Source organism: Pituophis catenifer, unplaced genomic scaffold, assembly GCF_029215685.1.
Source record: "Pituophis catenifer annectens isolate HBS135680 unplaced genomic scaffold, rPitCat1.0.hap2 SCAF_2, whole genome shotgun sequence".
In the NCBI taxonomy this organism is placed as follows: domain Eukaryota; kingdom Metazoa; phylum Chordata; class Lepidosauria; order Squamata; family Colubridae; genus Pituophis; species Pituophis catenifer.
This window is the reverse complement of record NW_027256882.1, coordinates 287,281,975-287,297,273: the sequence shown is the minus strand read 5'-3', so window position 1 is coordinate 287,297,273 and position 15,299 is coordinate 287,281,975. Positions and strand designations below refer to the sequence as shown.

The following is a 15,299-nucleotide window of genomic DNA, read 5'->3' as shown; positions in this document are numbered from 1 at the left end:
GGACGAAGAGCTGGCCAAACGGTAAAATATGAACATCCCGGCTCTCTCGCTCTCTCCGTGCAATTATTTCTCCAGCAAGTTTGGAACCTCTGTGGATTCGTCTGGTTTACTTAAACCTCAAAAGAAGAGATCAAGAAGGATCCTCTACAAGGGTTCCACCGTTTCCTTTTTCTCACCTGTTTTTCTTTTACCAGAGTCCTAATAACATTCTGTAGGGACACAGTGGCTTAGTGGCTAAGATGCTAAGCTTGTCGATCGAAAAGTCGGCAGTTCAGCGGTTTAAATCCCTAGTGCCGTGTAACGGGGTGAGCTCCCCGTTACTTGTCCCAGCTTCTGCCAACCTAGCAGTTCGAAAGCACGTAAAAAATGCAAGTAGGGACCACCTATGGTGGGAAGGTAACAGCGTTCCGTGCGCCTTTGGCGTTGAGTCATGCCGGCTACATGACCACGGAGACGTCTTCAGACGGCTAATCTCAGTCCACCTGCCATCTCACATAAATCTCCATTCGGAGTGGGAGAGCATCCCCTCGCTTCCTTAAGACTACAGAGAAATACGCCACAGGTTTGCAACCTGCAATGTTTCAAACCAGCAAGCACATCAGGCGATACAGCAGAACTGGGATAAGGGGCTGCATTGCTGGGCTTCTACACTTCTCCATTCTCAAGATGCAGTAGGGCTGTATTACTATTGTCCTTCTCATCTCTCCTATTGGCATCTATGATTATCGCTTTGTTGTTTTACTGTATATGTACGTGTCAGTCCTGGGGGCCATCTTGTTCTTTGGATCTTCAGGGCTGCCACTTTTGGTGCTGTGGGAAACTGGGTGGGGGAGATTGCATGGAGTTGGAGAGATATCTAGCCATAATAACATTCCTTTCTCTGAGAGTCAAGGACATTCAGCCAGTACCCGGAGTGGTGTGACTGGAAAGCATCTCCACCTTGAGATGGTGTATTGACTGGACCAGGTGATGAACATGTGGGTGCAGGGGGAAGGGACTTGGACTTTCTTTTGGGTGGGGAAAACCTGGAAGCTTTCAGATTCGGGTTTTCCCAGATATGCCAATAGGACATCTCTAATAAAATGGAACTTTGAGGAACTTCTAGCCTCGGAATCTTCTTTCGTTGGGGGTGTTACCTGGAACCCTGACAGTACGCTGAAAGCTTCTGCACTGGAGACAAATTTCTTGTGTGTCCAATCACACTGGGCCTATAAACAATATTCTGTTCTGTTCTGCTCTGCTCCGCTCCGCTCCGCTCCGCTCCACTCCATTCCGTTCATATTCTGTTCTGTTCTGGTTTTTTTTTTTTTTTTTTTTTAATTTGATTTATATGCCGCCCTTCTCCGGAGACTCAGGGCGGTTTACAATGCGTTAAGCAATAGCCTTCATTCTTTTGTATATTTTATACAAAGTCAGCTTATTGCCCCCACAAACTGGGTCCTCATTTCACCTACCTTAGAAAGGATGGAAGGCTGAGTCAACCTTGAGCCTTGGAGAGATTCGAACCAGCAGAAATTGCAGGCAGCTGTGTTAATGACAGGGTGCACTAAACCCCTGTACTATCAAGGCTCTGTTCTTGTCTATTCTATTCTATTCTATTCTATTCTATTCTATTCTATTCTATTCTATTCTATTCCAGTACAGTACAGTACAGTACAGTACAGTACAGTACAGTACATTACATATTTTCTATTTTATTTTGTTCCGTTCCGTTCCGTTCCATTCATATTCTATTCTATTCTATTCTATTCTATTCTGTTCTGTTCTGTTCTTGTCTATTCTATTCTATTCTATTCTATTCTATTCTATTCTATTCTATTCTATTCTATTCTATTCCAGTACAGTACAGTACAGCACAGTACAGTACAGTACAGTACAGTACATTACATATTTTCTATTTTATTTTGTTCCGTTCCGTTCCGTTCCGTTCCATTCATATTCTATTCTATTCTATTCTATTCTGTTCTGTTCTGTTCTGTTCTACTCTACTCTACTCTACTCTCCCTCTATGCCTTGAGCCTTTCAACACCAGTTCATCCTCGGCTGTCTCGTATTCATCACTTTCCGCTCAAAAACACATTTACCGGTTGCCTCTGTTCCTCCCACAAGAATGTCGCGCTGGATTTTGCCATCATCTTCATCCAATGCAAACCAACGGTAGCTTGGGAACTCATACACTGACTTGTTGCCAATGTCTTCAATGATAACCTACGATCAGAGCAGAACGTCTCATCAGTGACGTGAGAAAGCGTAGAACCACCTGCCTTTCGACCGATTTTTGCAACTCACTCAGCAGATTTTTACCCACAGGTATTCATTGAGAACATCGTCTTTCTTAACATAGCAACAGAGCAGGGGTGGGTTCTAAATTTTTTTACTATTGGTTCTGTGGGCGTGGCTTATTTTGTGGGTGTAGCTTGGAGGTCATGTGACTAGGTGGGCATGGCTAGCTGGTCAGAGTCATTTCTGGAAGGTCCTCGCACTTACGACCAGTCCTCACACTTACGACCCAACTAATTTGTTTGCTTTTAACACTGATCAGCTGTAGGGCGGCCCTTTGAAGCCCCGCAGCAAGAGTTTAAACAGTTTTTTTCCCTCTAGTCATCAGCTGGGACTCAGGAGGCAGCAATAGATTGGGGGTGGGACCAAATAAAAGGTAAGAATAATGTGGGGGGGGGCGGGGGGAGAACCGGTTCGGTGACATCATATCGTTACCGCTACCAGCTCGGCCGAACCGGACCAAACCAGGAGGAACCCACCACTGCAACAGAGTGGGAAGGGACCTTGGAAGTTTTCTAGGCCAGAGGTCCCCAAACTTGGCAACTTTAAGACTTGTGGACTTCAACTCCCAGAATTCCCCAGCCAACATGTCCACAAGTCTTAATTGCCACCTTTGAAGACCCTTGATCTAGTCCAACCCCCTGCTCAAGCAGGAGGCCTTATATCATTTTAGGTAAATGGCTGTTCAATCTCTGCTTAAAATCCTCCAGTATTGAAGCACCCACAACTTCTGGAGAAAAGCTGTTCCACTGATTAATTGTTCTAGCTGTCAGGTCCCTTCCAACTCTGTTAATCTGCCTCACAACCCCATCCACGGTGTTTTCATGTGTTGACAATAGGATAAGGATAAGGATAATTTTATTTCTATACCGCCCCTCTCCCGAAGGACTCGGGGCGGTGTACAGCCAGGTAAAAACACAATACAAATATCACAATTTAAATTTAAAAATTATTAAAAGTATTACATTTAAAGCCAATTAACTAAAAAAACCCCAAAATTTAAGAACTCAGAATTTAAAACTCAATTATGACGCTTTGCCTTGCCTGTCAGAAAAGCAGGGTCTTAAGAGCACAGCGGAAAACTCGGAAGTCAGAGATCTTGCGTAATAGATGTTGTTTTTTAAAGAATCCAAACAGATGTCTTAATTTTTGCATCCATCTCACCGGCAAAAATTGCTCACCAATCCCACCTCCCCAAAATAAGCAGTTTCTCAGTTGGCTGCTTAAGGAACGGCACAGCTGGAGGTGAGAGGTGGGCAAGCAAAACTGAGCCTGTATGGAATCTAGGTTGCATGCTCCTCCACCCCCCCATGCCGCTTGGTCCATGGAAAACTACTCAAAATTTCCGCTACTGGCTCTCCAGAACTGGTCAGAACCTGCTGAATACCACCTCTGAAACATCTTGCCTCCAGAGATGGTGGGTGTTCCATCACTTAGGTTTTTAAGAAGAGACTGGACAGACACTTGTTGGAAATGGTGTAGGTTCTCCTGCTTGAGCAGGGGGCTGGACTAGAAGACCTCCAAGGTCAATTCCAGCCACTGGTGGGTTGCCCCCCAGTTTGCACTGGTTCTATAGAACCGATAGTAAAACTGGCAGGAGGCTCCACCCACTAACCCTGACGTCATCAGAAGCGATCTGGGCATGCGAAGTGAGCGAAGTGAGTGCACGCTCGCAACCCCACTGCGAACCGGTAGTAAAGTTAAGTAGAACCCATCCCTACATGGGACTCCCCATGAAGAGCACTCGGAGGCTCCAACTGGTCCAGAATGCAGCCGCGCGGGTGGTTATGGGTGCAACTCGTTGCACCCATGTAACACCCCTCCTGCGCGAGCTGCACTGGCTCCCGGTGGTCTTCCGGGTGCGCTTCAAGGTTTTGATTACCACCTTTAAAGCGCTCCATGGCATAGGACCAGGGTATTTATGGGACCGCCTTCTGCCACCGATAGCCTCCCACCGACCAGTTCGCTCCCACAGAGAGGGACTCCTCAGGGTGCCGTCGGCCAAATTATGCCGGCTGGCAACACCCAGGAGGAGAGCCTTCTCAGTGGGAGCTCCTGCCCTTTGGAACGAACTGCCCCCGAAAATACGTACAATCTCTGACCTCCGGGTTTTTCGCTGTGCCCTCAAAACTCTACTGTTCCAACAGGCGGGGCTGTCTATTTAAGTGGTTTTTAAATTGGAGTTTTAACTTGGGGTTTTAAATTTTGGCCGAAACTGTTTAATTGATTTTAATTACTTTTTAATGATGATGTCTGTATATTTATGTTTTTAAATGGGCTGTACACCGCCCCGAGTCCTTCGGGAGAAGGGCGGTATATAAATACAATTAACATAATAATTAACATAAGCCCTGCTTCCAGCTCTATTCTGATTCCCTATACTTCAGATATATACCTTCAGCTTATACTTTCAGAAGTTAGTCCTCAGCAGTGGTGAAATCCAAATTTTTTTACTACCGGTTCTGTGGGTGTGGCTTGGTGGGCATGGCAGGAGAAGGATACTGCAAAATCTCCATTCCCTCCCCACTCCAGGGGAAGAATACTGCAAAATCCCCATTCCTTCCCCACTCTCGGGCCAGCCAGAGGTGGTATTTGCCGGTTCTCCGAATGGCTCAAAATTTCCACTACCGGTTCTCCAGAACCAGTCAGAACCTGCTGGATTTCACCTCTGATCCTCAGGCAGGGCACAGAGGCTTATAGAGAAGGAAGAATCTTCCCCTTTGTCCTTGCATTCAGGTACAGGGTTAAGGCAAACCTAATTAAGATCTCTTTGGCCTAAGTAATGAATTAATAACTTATAGCAAACCTTATCAAGGAACCATCCGGCTGAGCTTCCCTTGTTGTTATGCCCAATGGTGATTTTCCTGAGCCTGCCCAGATTGGGAGCATCAAGGGTGAACTTGTCTTCTGATCCTCTCTCAAAATTGTCCTTGTCATTATCCAACCTGCGCTCTCCTAGGCAACAGATATAATCAAAGATAAACAAATATGGAGAGAGAGAGGAGAGAGAGAGAGAGAGGAGAGAGAGAGAGAGGAGAGAGAGATCCCGTTGCAAACCAGTAGTAAAGGTAAGTAGAACCCACCCCTACCCCAAACCATTGTCTCATCATCACAGTTCAAACATACCCATTGAACGGGAACCCATCAATTCTCTAGATAACTAATTGCACAGTGAAATCACTGTTAAATTTCAGTTTTGGTCCAGGAGTTGAGGATCTTGAATATAGCCCAAGAAACAACACAACTTTGTCACAATGGCGTAGGTCTTAATCTTGGGAACTGTGATTTGATAGACGGTCTGAAAGGAAGTATTTATTTTATTTATCGTATTTAAGAACCACCCATTTTCCTCATGGAGGGAGGACATTAGTCTACATAAAGTAGTGGTCAAAATTGTGGAAACTTTTTGGGGAAAGTGTATTTTTGAGATTTGATGGCTAATAACACCACCTTCTTTTGGAGTTTCAAGATAATCCTATTCCACTGCTGGAATGGCCTGGGAATAGCCTAGACCTTAATCCAATTGAAAATCTATGGAACCGACTAAAGACTTACTATTGTTAGTCAGAAGCGACCCAGCAATAAAACCCAGTTAATAGAAGCCATCATTCAATCTTGGTTTCACATGATAACAGCTGCAGAACTAAAAGATTTGGTTTACTCCATGGGAAGACGTTGTAAGCTCGTAATTCATGCTAAAGATCACCCAACTAAGTATTAACTGACATGGTGATAATTTTTGTATATCTCATTTTTTTCTATGTGTTTCATTTTTCTTCTTTATAGTGTAACTGCTATTCTAATAGCAAATCCTTCATATAAGTTTTTTTAAAAAATTTGATTTATATGCTGCCCTTCTCTGGAGACTCAGGGCGGCTTACAATGCGTTAAGCAATAGCCTTCATACTTTTGTATATTTATACAAAGTCAGTTTATTGGCCCCACAAACTGGGTCCTCAATTTACCTACCTTAGAAAGGATGGAAGGCTGAGTCGACCTTGAGCCTGGGGAGAATTGAACTCGCAGTAATTGCAGACAGCTAGTGTTAATCACAATGCTATCAGTCTGCTGAGCCACCAGGCCCGTGCATTACATTCTTGGTTAAATTAAGTTATTGCATTACATTCTTGGTTAAATTATCTTTCCATTGATATATCATTTTTTGGTACTACTCCAAAAAGAAGTGGTGTTATTAGCTAGTTTTAGAAAATACACTTTTCCCAAAAGGTTTCCACAGTTTTGGCCACTACTGTAAGTAATGTGTACACTAGGGGATGTTACCTGTATCTCCGTTCTGCCCAAAAATGTTAATGAAAACATCAGCATCTGTTCCACTGCCATTGACATCACCTGTAAACACTCGGACCACATATTTGTTAACTGCAAGGGAAAAAAACACATTATACAATTAATTAAAACCGAACCAGGTAGATGCCTGTGGAATGATCAAGCAAGCCGGAAGTAGTAATAGCAATAGCTATGAGTCCGTTGGAGATAGGGCGGCATATAAGTCTAATAATAGACTTATTATTAGCGCTCTCATGTAACCCCCTCCTGCGCGAGCTGCACTGGCTCCCAGTGGTCTTCCGGGTGCGCTTCAAGGTTTTGGTTACTATCTTTAGAGCGCTCCATGGCTCAGGACCAGGGTACTTACGAGACCGCCTCCTGCCACCAATAGCCTCTCATCGACCAGTTCGCTCCCATAGAGAGGGACTCCTCAGGGTGCCGTCGGCCAAACAATGTCGACTGACGGCCCCCAGGGGGAGAGCCTTTTCTGTGGGGGCACCTACCATCTGGAAAGGGCTTCCCCCGGAGTTACGAAACATCCAAGACTTACGCATTTTCCGCCGAGCCCTGAAAACATTTCTATTCCAACAAGCTGGTCTGGCCTAACTCTCCCTTTTTAATTGGCTTTTAAACTGTCTTTTAAATTGGGTTTTAAACCTCTTTAGATAAATTTGGATGTTTTTTAATCTTTGAGCCTAAATTACTTAATCTGTTTCTTAATAGTTTTTAACTTCTATATGTATTTGTATTTATTATGGCTGTTCACCGCCCTGAGTCCTTCGGGAGTAGGGCGGTATACAAATATGAAAAATAAATAAATAAATAAATAATAAAATAAATAAATAAATAAATAAAATAATAGCACTTAGACTTATATACCGCTTCACAGTGCTTTTACAGCCCACTCTAAGCAGCTTATAGAATCAGCCTATTGCCCCCAACAATCTGGGTCCTCATTTTACCCACCTCGGAAGGATGGAAGGCTGAGTCAGCCTTGAGACTGGTGACTCGATCTGCCAAATTGCAGGCAGCCGGCAGTCAGCAGAAGTAGCCTGCAGTACTGCACTCTAACCACTGCGCCACCGCAGCTCATTTTTTTTATTTTTTATTTTATTTTATTTTATTTTATTTTAATTTGATTTATATGCCGCCCTTCTCTGGAGACTCAGGGCAGCTTACAATGCATTAAGCAATAGCCTTCATACTTTTGTATATTTATACAAAGTCAGTTTATTGCCCCCACAAACTGGATCCTCATGTAGCTCATGTACCACAAACATGTGTTTGCATTTGAATTTACATGTAAGCTGTGAATCCACCATCTCATGGAAAAATAATCATTCTTTTTTTGGGGAATTGCAACATCCTTAGGACACAGCTAGATTGGTTGCGCTGATGCTCCAGGGAGGTGACCCAGCAAAAAATTATAATATCCAGTCCTATCCCAAAGGTGTTTTTCCCAAAAGGCTAATGGCTTTTCTTGGTTGTTGTTTTTTTTCTTTGAAATATTTCGCTTTGAATGGTGTGGGAGTAGGAATGGATTCCCAGAGGCAAAAAATTGCAGATTACAGGAACCAGAAGCACTAACTTAGGTGGCCCTGGGGACACAGATAAACTTCCAAGTGCTTCAAGGACCCTCTAAAAGGATGCAAATCAGTAGTGGGTTTCAAAAATTTTTTACCACCGGTTCTGTGGGTGTGGCTTGGTGGACGTGGCATGGCTTGGTGGGCGTGGCACGGGAAGAATACTGCACCGTGGTGGGATTCAAATAATTTAACAACCGGTTCTCTGCCCTAATGATTTCTTCCAACAACCAGTTCGCCAAACTGCTCAGAAAGTTAACAACCGGTTCTCCCGAAGTGGTGCGAACTGGCTGAATCCCACCACTGATACTGCAAAATCTCCATTCCCACCCCACTCCAGGAGAAGGTTACTGCAAAATCCCCATTTCCTCCCGATCAGCTGGGACTCGGGAGGCAGAGAATAGATGGGGGCGGGGCCAGTCAGAATTTTTACTACCGGTTCTCCGAACTACTCAAAATTTCCGCTACCGGTTCTCCAGAACTGGTCGGAACCTGCTGAAACCCACCTCTGATGCAAATGACCAGCTGTCTGCAAGGAGTATAAATCCTTTCCTTCCCCACTACCCTGTCAAAAGCGGAAGAAGCTTCTTGGATGAGAAGCGAAACGTCTTCAAAGAAAAAAAACACGGAAGTCCAGTTTGCCTCCTGAAAAAAGCACCTTTGGGAGAACCATGAGCTGGATGACTGAGAATCTCCAAAGACCTATTGCATTGGTTTGTAACAAACCTTTGAACTAGTGCTCTAAAGCAGGGGTCTCCAACCTTGGCAATTTTAAGACTTGTGGACTTCAACTCCCAGAATTCTTTGCTGGCTGAGGAATTCTGGGAGTTGAAGTCCACAAGTCTTAAAATTGCCAAGGTTGGAGACCCCTGCTCTAAAGTAGTTGTCCAGCTCCCTCTACTGGTCAGATAAAAATTCGATGGCTACTTATAAATTAGCTTTTGTTCTAAAACTGAACATCTGGTGCAGAATTTAGAGAACCAAAAAAAACCCACAGCTTTCTAGTCTCTTTTATATTAAAATAAAGAAAGAAAGAAAGGAGTTGATGCAATCCAAAACCTGAAAGGGAGGCAGAGATAAAAAGAAAGGCAAAATGAAATTTTTGAATACATTTGGGATATATAACTAATGGCAATTAAGGATGGAGTAAAATCCCCCCCGGTTGGGAAGGTCAAAAGAGTCACTGCAAGCTGCAGTTGTTTTGAAAAAGCACACCGTGCCCGCATCACGACACCCCAGTTGCCATCTCACCAATATTAGGAACATAATTTGCAGCTGAATATGTTAGCCACTCTGTTGGTCTTTGTTATATAATCTTCCTTTTTAAAATTTGCTGTCTTTTTTTTTTTTTAAGTGACGTTAATTTCACACAGGCCTGAATTACTGCGCACTTTCCACCGTGCTCTTAAGACCCTCCTATTCCAGCAAGCCGGCCTGGCCTAATTTTCTCCCCTTTCTTTTAAATTTTTAAATTGGAATTTTAATTTGTTTTAAATTATTGGGATTTTTAAATTGTCTTGGGCTAAATTATTCAATTTGGTTTTAATTATGTTTCTAATTTTTGTATTTATGTATTTTATTCTGTGCCTGTTCACCACCCTGAGTCCTTCGGGAGTAGGGCGGTATATAAATTTAATAAAACATAAAACAAACAAACTAACAGAATAACAGAGGTGGAAGGGACTTTGGAGGCCTTCTAGTTCAATTCCCTGTTCAAGAAGGAAACCTATACCACCATGATGGAGAACCTATGGCATGTGTGCCCAAAGTGGCACGTGAAACCATGTTGCCTGGCACGTGCGGCCTTGCCTGTTTTTCTTCTGGGTTTCTGGCACGCATGTGCGTGTGATGATCTGCTGTTCTTCGCGCGTGCAGCAGTGCCGAAAACCAGCTGGTGGATGCACGCCAACCGGCTGATCGTCGGGTGCACTTGTGCGCTAGAATCCGGAAGTTTGGCTTTTCCGGAGCGCCATCCCTTCGCGTGCGTGGCAGTGCCGAAAATTGGCCTGCACTTGCACACTGGCCAGCTGATTGTAAGGTGCGCATGCACGCTAGAACCTGGAAGTTCAGCTTTTCCAGAGCGCGGCCCCGACAGGCACGCACGCAATGTTTCCGCGCCTGTCTGTTGTTTGCTGACTGTTTCACCATCACTGCTATACTGTTTCAGACAAATGGTTATCCAAACTCTTCTTAAAAACTTCCAGTGTTGGAGCATTCAAAACTTCTGGAGGCAAGCTGTTCTGCTGATTAATTGTTCTGTCAGGAAGTTTCTCCTTAGTTCTAAGTTGCTTCTCTCCTTGATGAGTTTCCACCCATTGCTTCTTGTCCTGCCTTCAGGTGCTTTGGAGAATAGTTTGACTCCCTCTTCTTTGTGGCAGCCCCTGAGATATCAGAAGACTGCTAACATGTCTCCCTAGTCTGTTTATTATGTTAACAAATAACTCAGGGTAACAAACATATCCAACACACCTTCCTCCTCCTATTTTCCCCATAACAACAATCCTGTAAGGTCAGTTGGGTTGAGAGAGTGTTACTGGCCCAAAGTCACCCAGCTGGCTTAAATGGCTAAAGTGGGATTAGAACCCACAGCTTTCTGGTGATTGGCCCAAAGTCACTCAGCTGGTTTTCATGGCTAAGGAGGGACTAGAATCCACAGTCTTCTGGTGATTGGTCCAAAATTGGGAAGCCAATGATTTAATTCTTTTTAATTATCTTAACTTTTGTATTTGTATGTTTTTTAATTTTGGCTGTTCACCGCCCTGAGTCCCTTCTGGGAGAAGGCCGGTATACAAGTTAAATTAATAAGTAAGTAAGTAAGTAAGTAAGTAAGTAAGTAAGTAAGTAAGTAAGTAAATAAATAAATAAATAAATAAATAAATAAATAAATAAATAAAAAGTCACCCAGCTGGTTTAAATGGCCAAGATGGGACCTGAACCCATAGTCTCCTGCTTTCTAGCCCGGTGCCTTAACCACTAGACCAAACTGGCTCTCGCATCCCTGATGTTGCTTGCACCCATTTCGAGAGAACCTTGTTAGGGTTAAGGAATGATAGCAATCATCAGTAGTGGGATCGATTAAGGAAGTGCACTAAATTATAACTGCAAGAAAGAGTGGCGTGAATGTTTGGAAAGAGTAGCGTGAATGTCTGTCCAATTTGCAAGCCAAGATGTGGAAAGACGGTGAACACATTTCTTGATTCTGAAGTTCCGACTGTAGAAGGCCAACAGAAAGGCCGTAAAGGCATATGTCAAAGCACTGGACGAACCTTTCTTTTCATTTTGGTATTTGAGAGTTATGCAGCCAGTGGTGGGATTCAGCCAGTTCGTGCCGGTTCGTGCAAACTGGTAGTTAAATTTCTGGCTGACTCCACCCCTTCCCACCTCGCCCCTTCTAGGAGTCCCCATTTTGGCTCCCAGGTAAATGCAGGGAGGCCTCCTAGGTGCAAAATGGGCCGTGGGGGAGGGGGATGCCCCCCTCACGGCCCGTTTTTGCTCCCAGGAGGCTGCAGGGAGGCTTACTAGACCCAAATTGGGCGCAGGTGGGAGGCGCATCCGCCCAATGGACAGTTTTTGCTCCCAGGGTGGTGCAGGAGGCCGAGGGCTGCCTGTCACACACCTCTGGCCACACCCACCATGGCCACGCCCACCCAGCCGGTCATTAGAGCAGGTTGTTAAATTATTTGAATCCCACCACTGTATGCAGCTCTCTGGTTGTCTCTGATTACTCAAGGAACAATATTCACCGTCCTGTTGATTTTAACCTGGCAGAAAAGAAATACTGGACCGAAACCTAGTTTTAAACTTGAACTCAGCACCTTGGCAACCGGCAAGAAAGAAAAATTTCGACTATCCAGTGGATCTTTTACAGCTGCGCGTCTACATATCTGGTATTTTCTTTCTTTAGCACAGTGCAGATTTTAAAAATGTAAAGCGGAGTAGAAGTGAAATGAAGAAGAGGAATCGTGTTCTAATAATATTTGGAACAGAATGGCTGGCATTCCTGTAAGCAAGAAAAAGTGTAAAGTAGATGCCTTTTTAATGTAAGATTAGAGCAAATCAAGGCTCTAACATTTTGTGTCACCTGATAGCCAGCTAAAAGTCTATGGAGATTCTCAGTTATTCTAAGTCATGGTTGTCCCACAGGTGCTTTGTGGCCAAAATTGTGAAAACCTTTTGGGAAAAGTGTATTTTTGAGGTTTGATGGCTTAGGGCCGGGGTACTTACGGGACCGCCTTCTGCCACCAATTGCCTCCCACCGGCCGGTTCGCTCCCACAGAGAGGGCCTCCTCAGGGTGCCGTCGGCCAGACAATGCCGGCTGGCGACCCCCAGGAGGAGAGCCTTCTCTGTGGTGGCACCTACCCTTTGGAACAATCTACCCCCAGAGATACGAGTGATCTCCGACCTCCGGACCTTTCGTCGGGCCCTAAAAACTCATCTCTTTCAGTTAGCCGGTCTCTCTCGATTTTATGATTTTATGGTTGGTTTTAAATTTTGATATGGATTTTAAATTGATAAATTTTAAATTATGGGCCAAATTTAATTATTTTAAATCTATTTTTAATCGTACTTATGTATAAATGTTTTTTTATTTTGGCTGTTCACCGCTCTGAGTCCGAAAGGAGAAGGGCGGTATAGAAGTTTGAATAATAAAAAAATAAATAATAAAAATAATAATAATAACACCACTTTTTTTGGAGTTTCAAGATAATCCTATTCCACTCATTGAACAGGAACCCATCAATTCTCTAGACAACTAATTGCACAGTGAAACCACTGTTAAATTTCAGTTTTGGTCCAGGAGTTGAGGATCTTGAACATAGCCCAAGAAACAACACAACTTTGTCACAATGACGTAGGTCTTAATCCTGGGAACTGTGACTTGATAGACGGTCTGAAAGGAAGTATTTATTTTATTTATCGTATTTAAGAACCACCCATTTTCTTCATGGAGGGAGTAGCTTACTTTACTCTACATTAGTCTACATAAAGTAGTGGTCAAAATTGTGGAAACCTTTTGGGGAAAGTGTATTTTTGAGATTTGATGGCTAATAACACCACCTTTTTTTTGGAGTTTCAGGATAATCCTATTCCACTGCTGGAATGGCCTGGGAATAGCCCAGACCTTCACCCAATTGAAAATCTATGGAGCCGACTGAAGAAACTTGTTAGTCAGAAGCGACCCAGCAATAAAGCCCAGTTAATAGAAGCCGTCATTCAATCTTGGTTTCACATGATAACAGCTGTGGAAATAAAAGACTTGGTTCACTCCATGGGAAGACGTTGTAAGGCCGTCATTCATGCTAAAGGTTACCCAACTAAGTATTAACTGACATGGGGATCATTTTTGTATATCTCATTTTTTCTACGTGTTTCACTTTTCTTCCTTGTACTATAACTGCTATTCTAATAGCAAATCCTTCATAAAAGTTATTGCATTACATTCTTGATTAAATTATCTTTCCATTGATATATAATTTTATGGTACTGCTCAGTGGTGAAATCTAAAATGTGTTCCTACTGGTTCTGTGGGCGTAGCTTGGGGGGGGGAGGGTAGTGTGACTGGGTAGGTATGGCCAATTTTTATTTTTATTTTTTTACTTTTAAAACCATTTTTTCTACAACCTTTTCGGTGAAAAGGTTGTAAAAAAATGCTTTCAAAAGGCTCTGACGATCCCAGCTGAGTTGCCTGATTGGCAGAGACTTTTTTTCTTTTAAATGCCTCTACCGATCAAGCAACTCAGCTTGGATCATCAGAGGCATTTAAAAGAAAAAAACCCTCATAATGGCATAAGTGATGAAAACCGACTCTGAATATTCCTGCAGTTTTCAACTAATTAAAAGTAAAAGTTCCTCCCGTTTCCCAAGCAGTCAGTCACACGGTCCAATCAAGGTCCCATCCAGTTGCCAGGCAACATTGCTCCTCCTCTCCCCGGCCACCTGTGGGAATGTCCTTGGTTCCCAGGAGAAAGTATTTTGTTTCAACTACAAGCCCCCTCTATCTCTATTCCCCTCTCCCTCAGCTCCAGTGTGGCAACACCGAAGCCTCAAAATGGCCTCAGCTTCAGGATTGACAAGAGGGTTGGGCTAGAAGACCTCCAAGCTCCCTTCCAATTCTGTCGTTCTGTTTGTATAGCTAATGCTCTTTTAAAGACCAACCAAGAATTTCTCTTCCATCTCCCACAGGAAGACATCTTCACAATGGAAGCTGTCGACCTTGGAAGCATCTGTCAAGGGAGCAGCTGGATTCACTTAACAACTGTGTTTCTAACTTAACAACTGTGGTGATTCGCTGTTGCAAGAAAAGTCATAAAATGGGGTAAAACTCCCTTAACTGCCATCTCTCTTAGCAACAGAAATGTTGGACTCAATTGTGGTCGTAGGCCGAGGGACCGCAGGGATGCTACAATGGTCATAAGTGTGAAAAAAAGATCATGTCACTCATTTTGAGGGGGGGGGGTAACTTCAGTCATTAAACGAAAGGTTGTAAGTTAAGGATCACCTGCATGTAGTTGTGGAGCTCCAGAATTATCCATACTAGACGGAAGATTTATGAATATGATATATTCTATATTATTATTATTATTATTATTATTATTATTATTATTATTATTATTATTATTATTATTATTTTATTTCTATACCGCCCCTCTCCCGAAGGACTCGGGGCGGTGTACAGCCTATTAAAACAAAAAATATACAAATATCAAAATTTAAAATTATTAAAAATATTACACAATTTCGGCCCAGATTAAAACCCCCAATTTAAAACTCCCAATTTAAAATAATTACATAGTTAGCCCTGCCTGGCAAAACAGTAGGGTCTTAAGGGCACAGCAAAACACACGGAGGTCGGAGATCTTGCGTATTTCCGGGGGCAGTTCGTTCCAAAGGGCAGGCGCTCCCACATAGAAGGCCCTCCCCCTAGGTGTCGCCAGCCGACATTGTTTGGCCGACGGCACCCTGAGGAGTCCCTCTCTGTGTGAGCATACTGGCCGGTGGGAGGCTATTGGTAGCAGAATTCGGTCTCGCAAGTACCCAGGTCCTAAGCCATGGAGCGCTTTAAAGGTGGTAACCAACACCTTGAATCGCACCTGGAAGACCACTGGGAGCCAGTGCAGCTCGCGCAGAAGCAGTGTCACATGGGCGCA

At 43.6% G+C, this 15,299-nt stretch overlaps 1 protein-coding gene across 1 annotated transcript in view; it reads right to left on the bottom strand.

Moving 5' to 3' along the window:
- LOXHD1 (lipoxygenase homology PLAT domains 1) overlaps positions 1–15,299 on the bottom strand; it is a 205,397-nt gene that overhangs the window by 163,143 nt on the left and 26,955 nt on the right. Inside the window, exons 5-7 of the mRNA XM_070934571.1 lie at positions 6,562–6,660; positions 5,087–5,235; positions 2,085–2,208 (exon numbers count right to left, since the gene is read on the bottom strand). Of these exons, the coding sequence (XP_070790672.1) occupies positions 2,085–2,208; positions 5,087–5,235; positions 6,562–6,660 (372 nt within the window). The remainder of the gene's footprint in view (positions 1–2,084; positions 2,209–5,086; positions 5,236–6,561; positions 6,661–15,299) is intronic.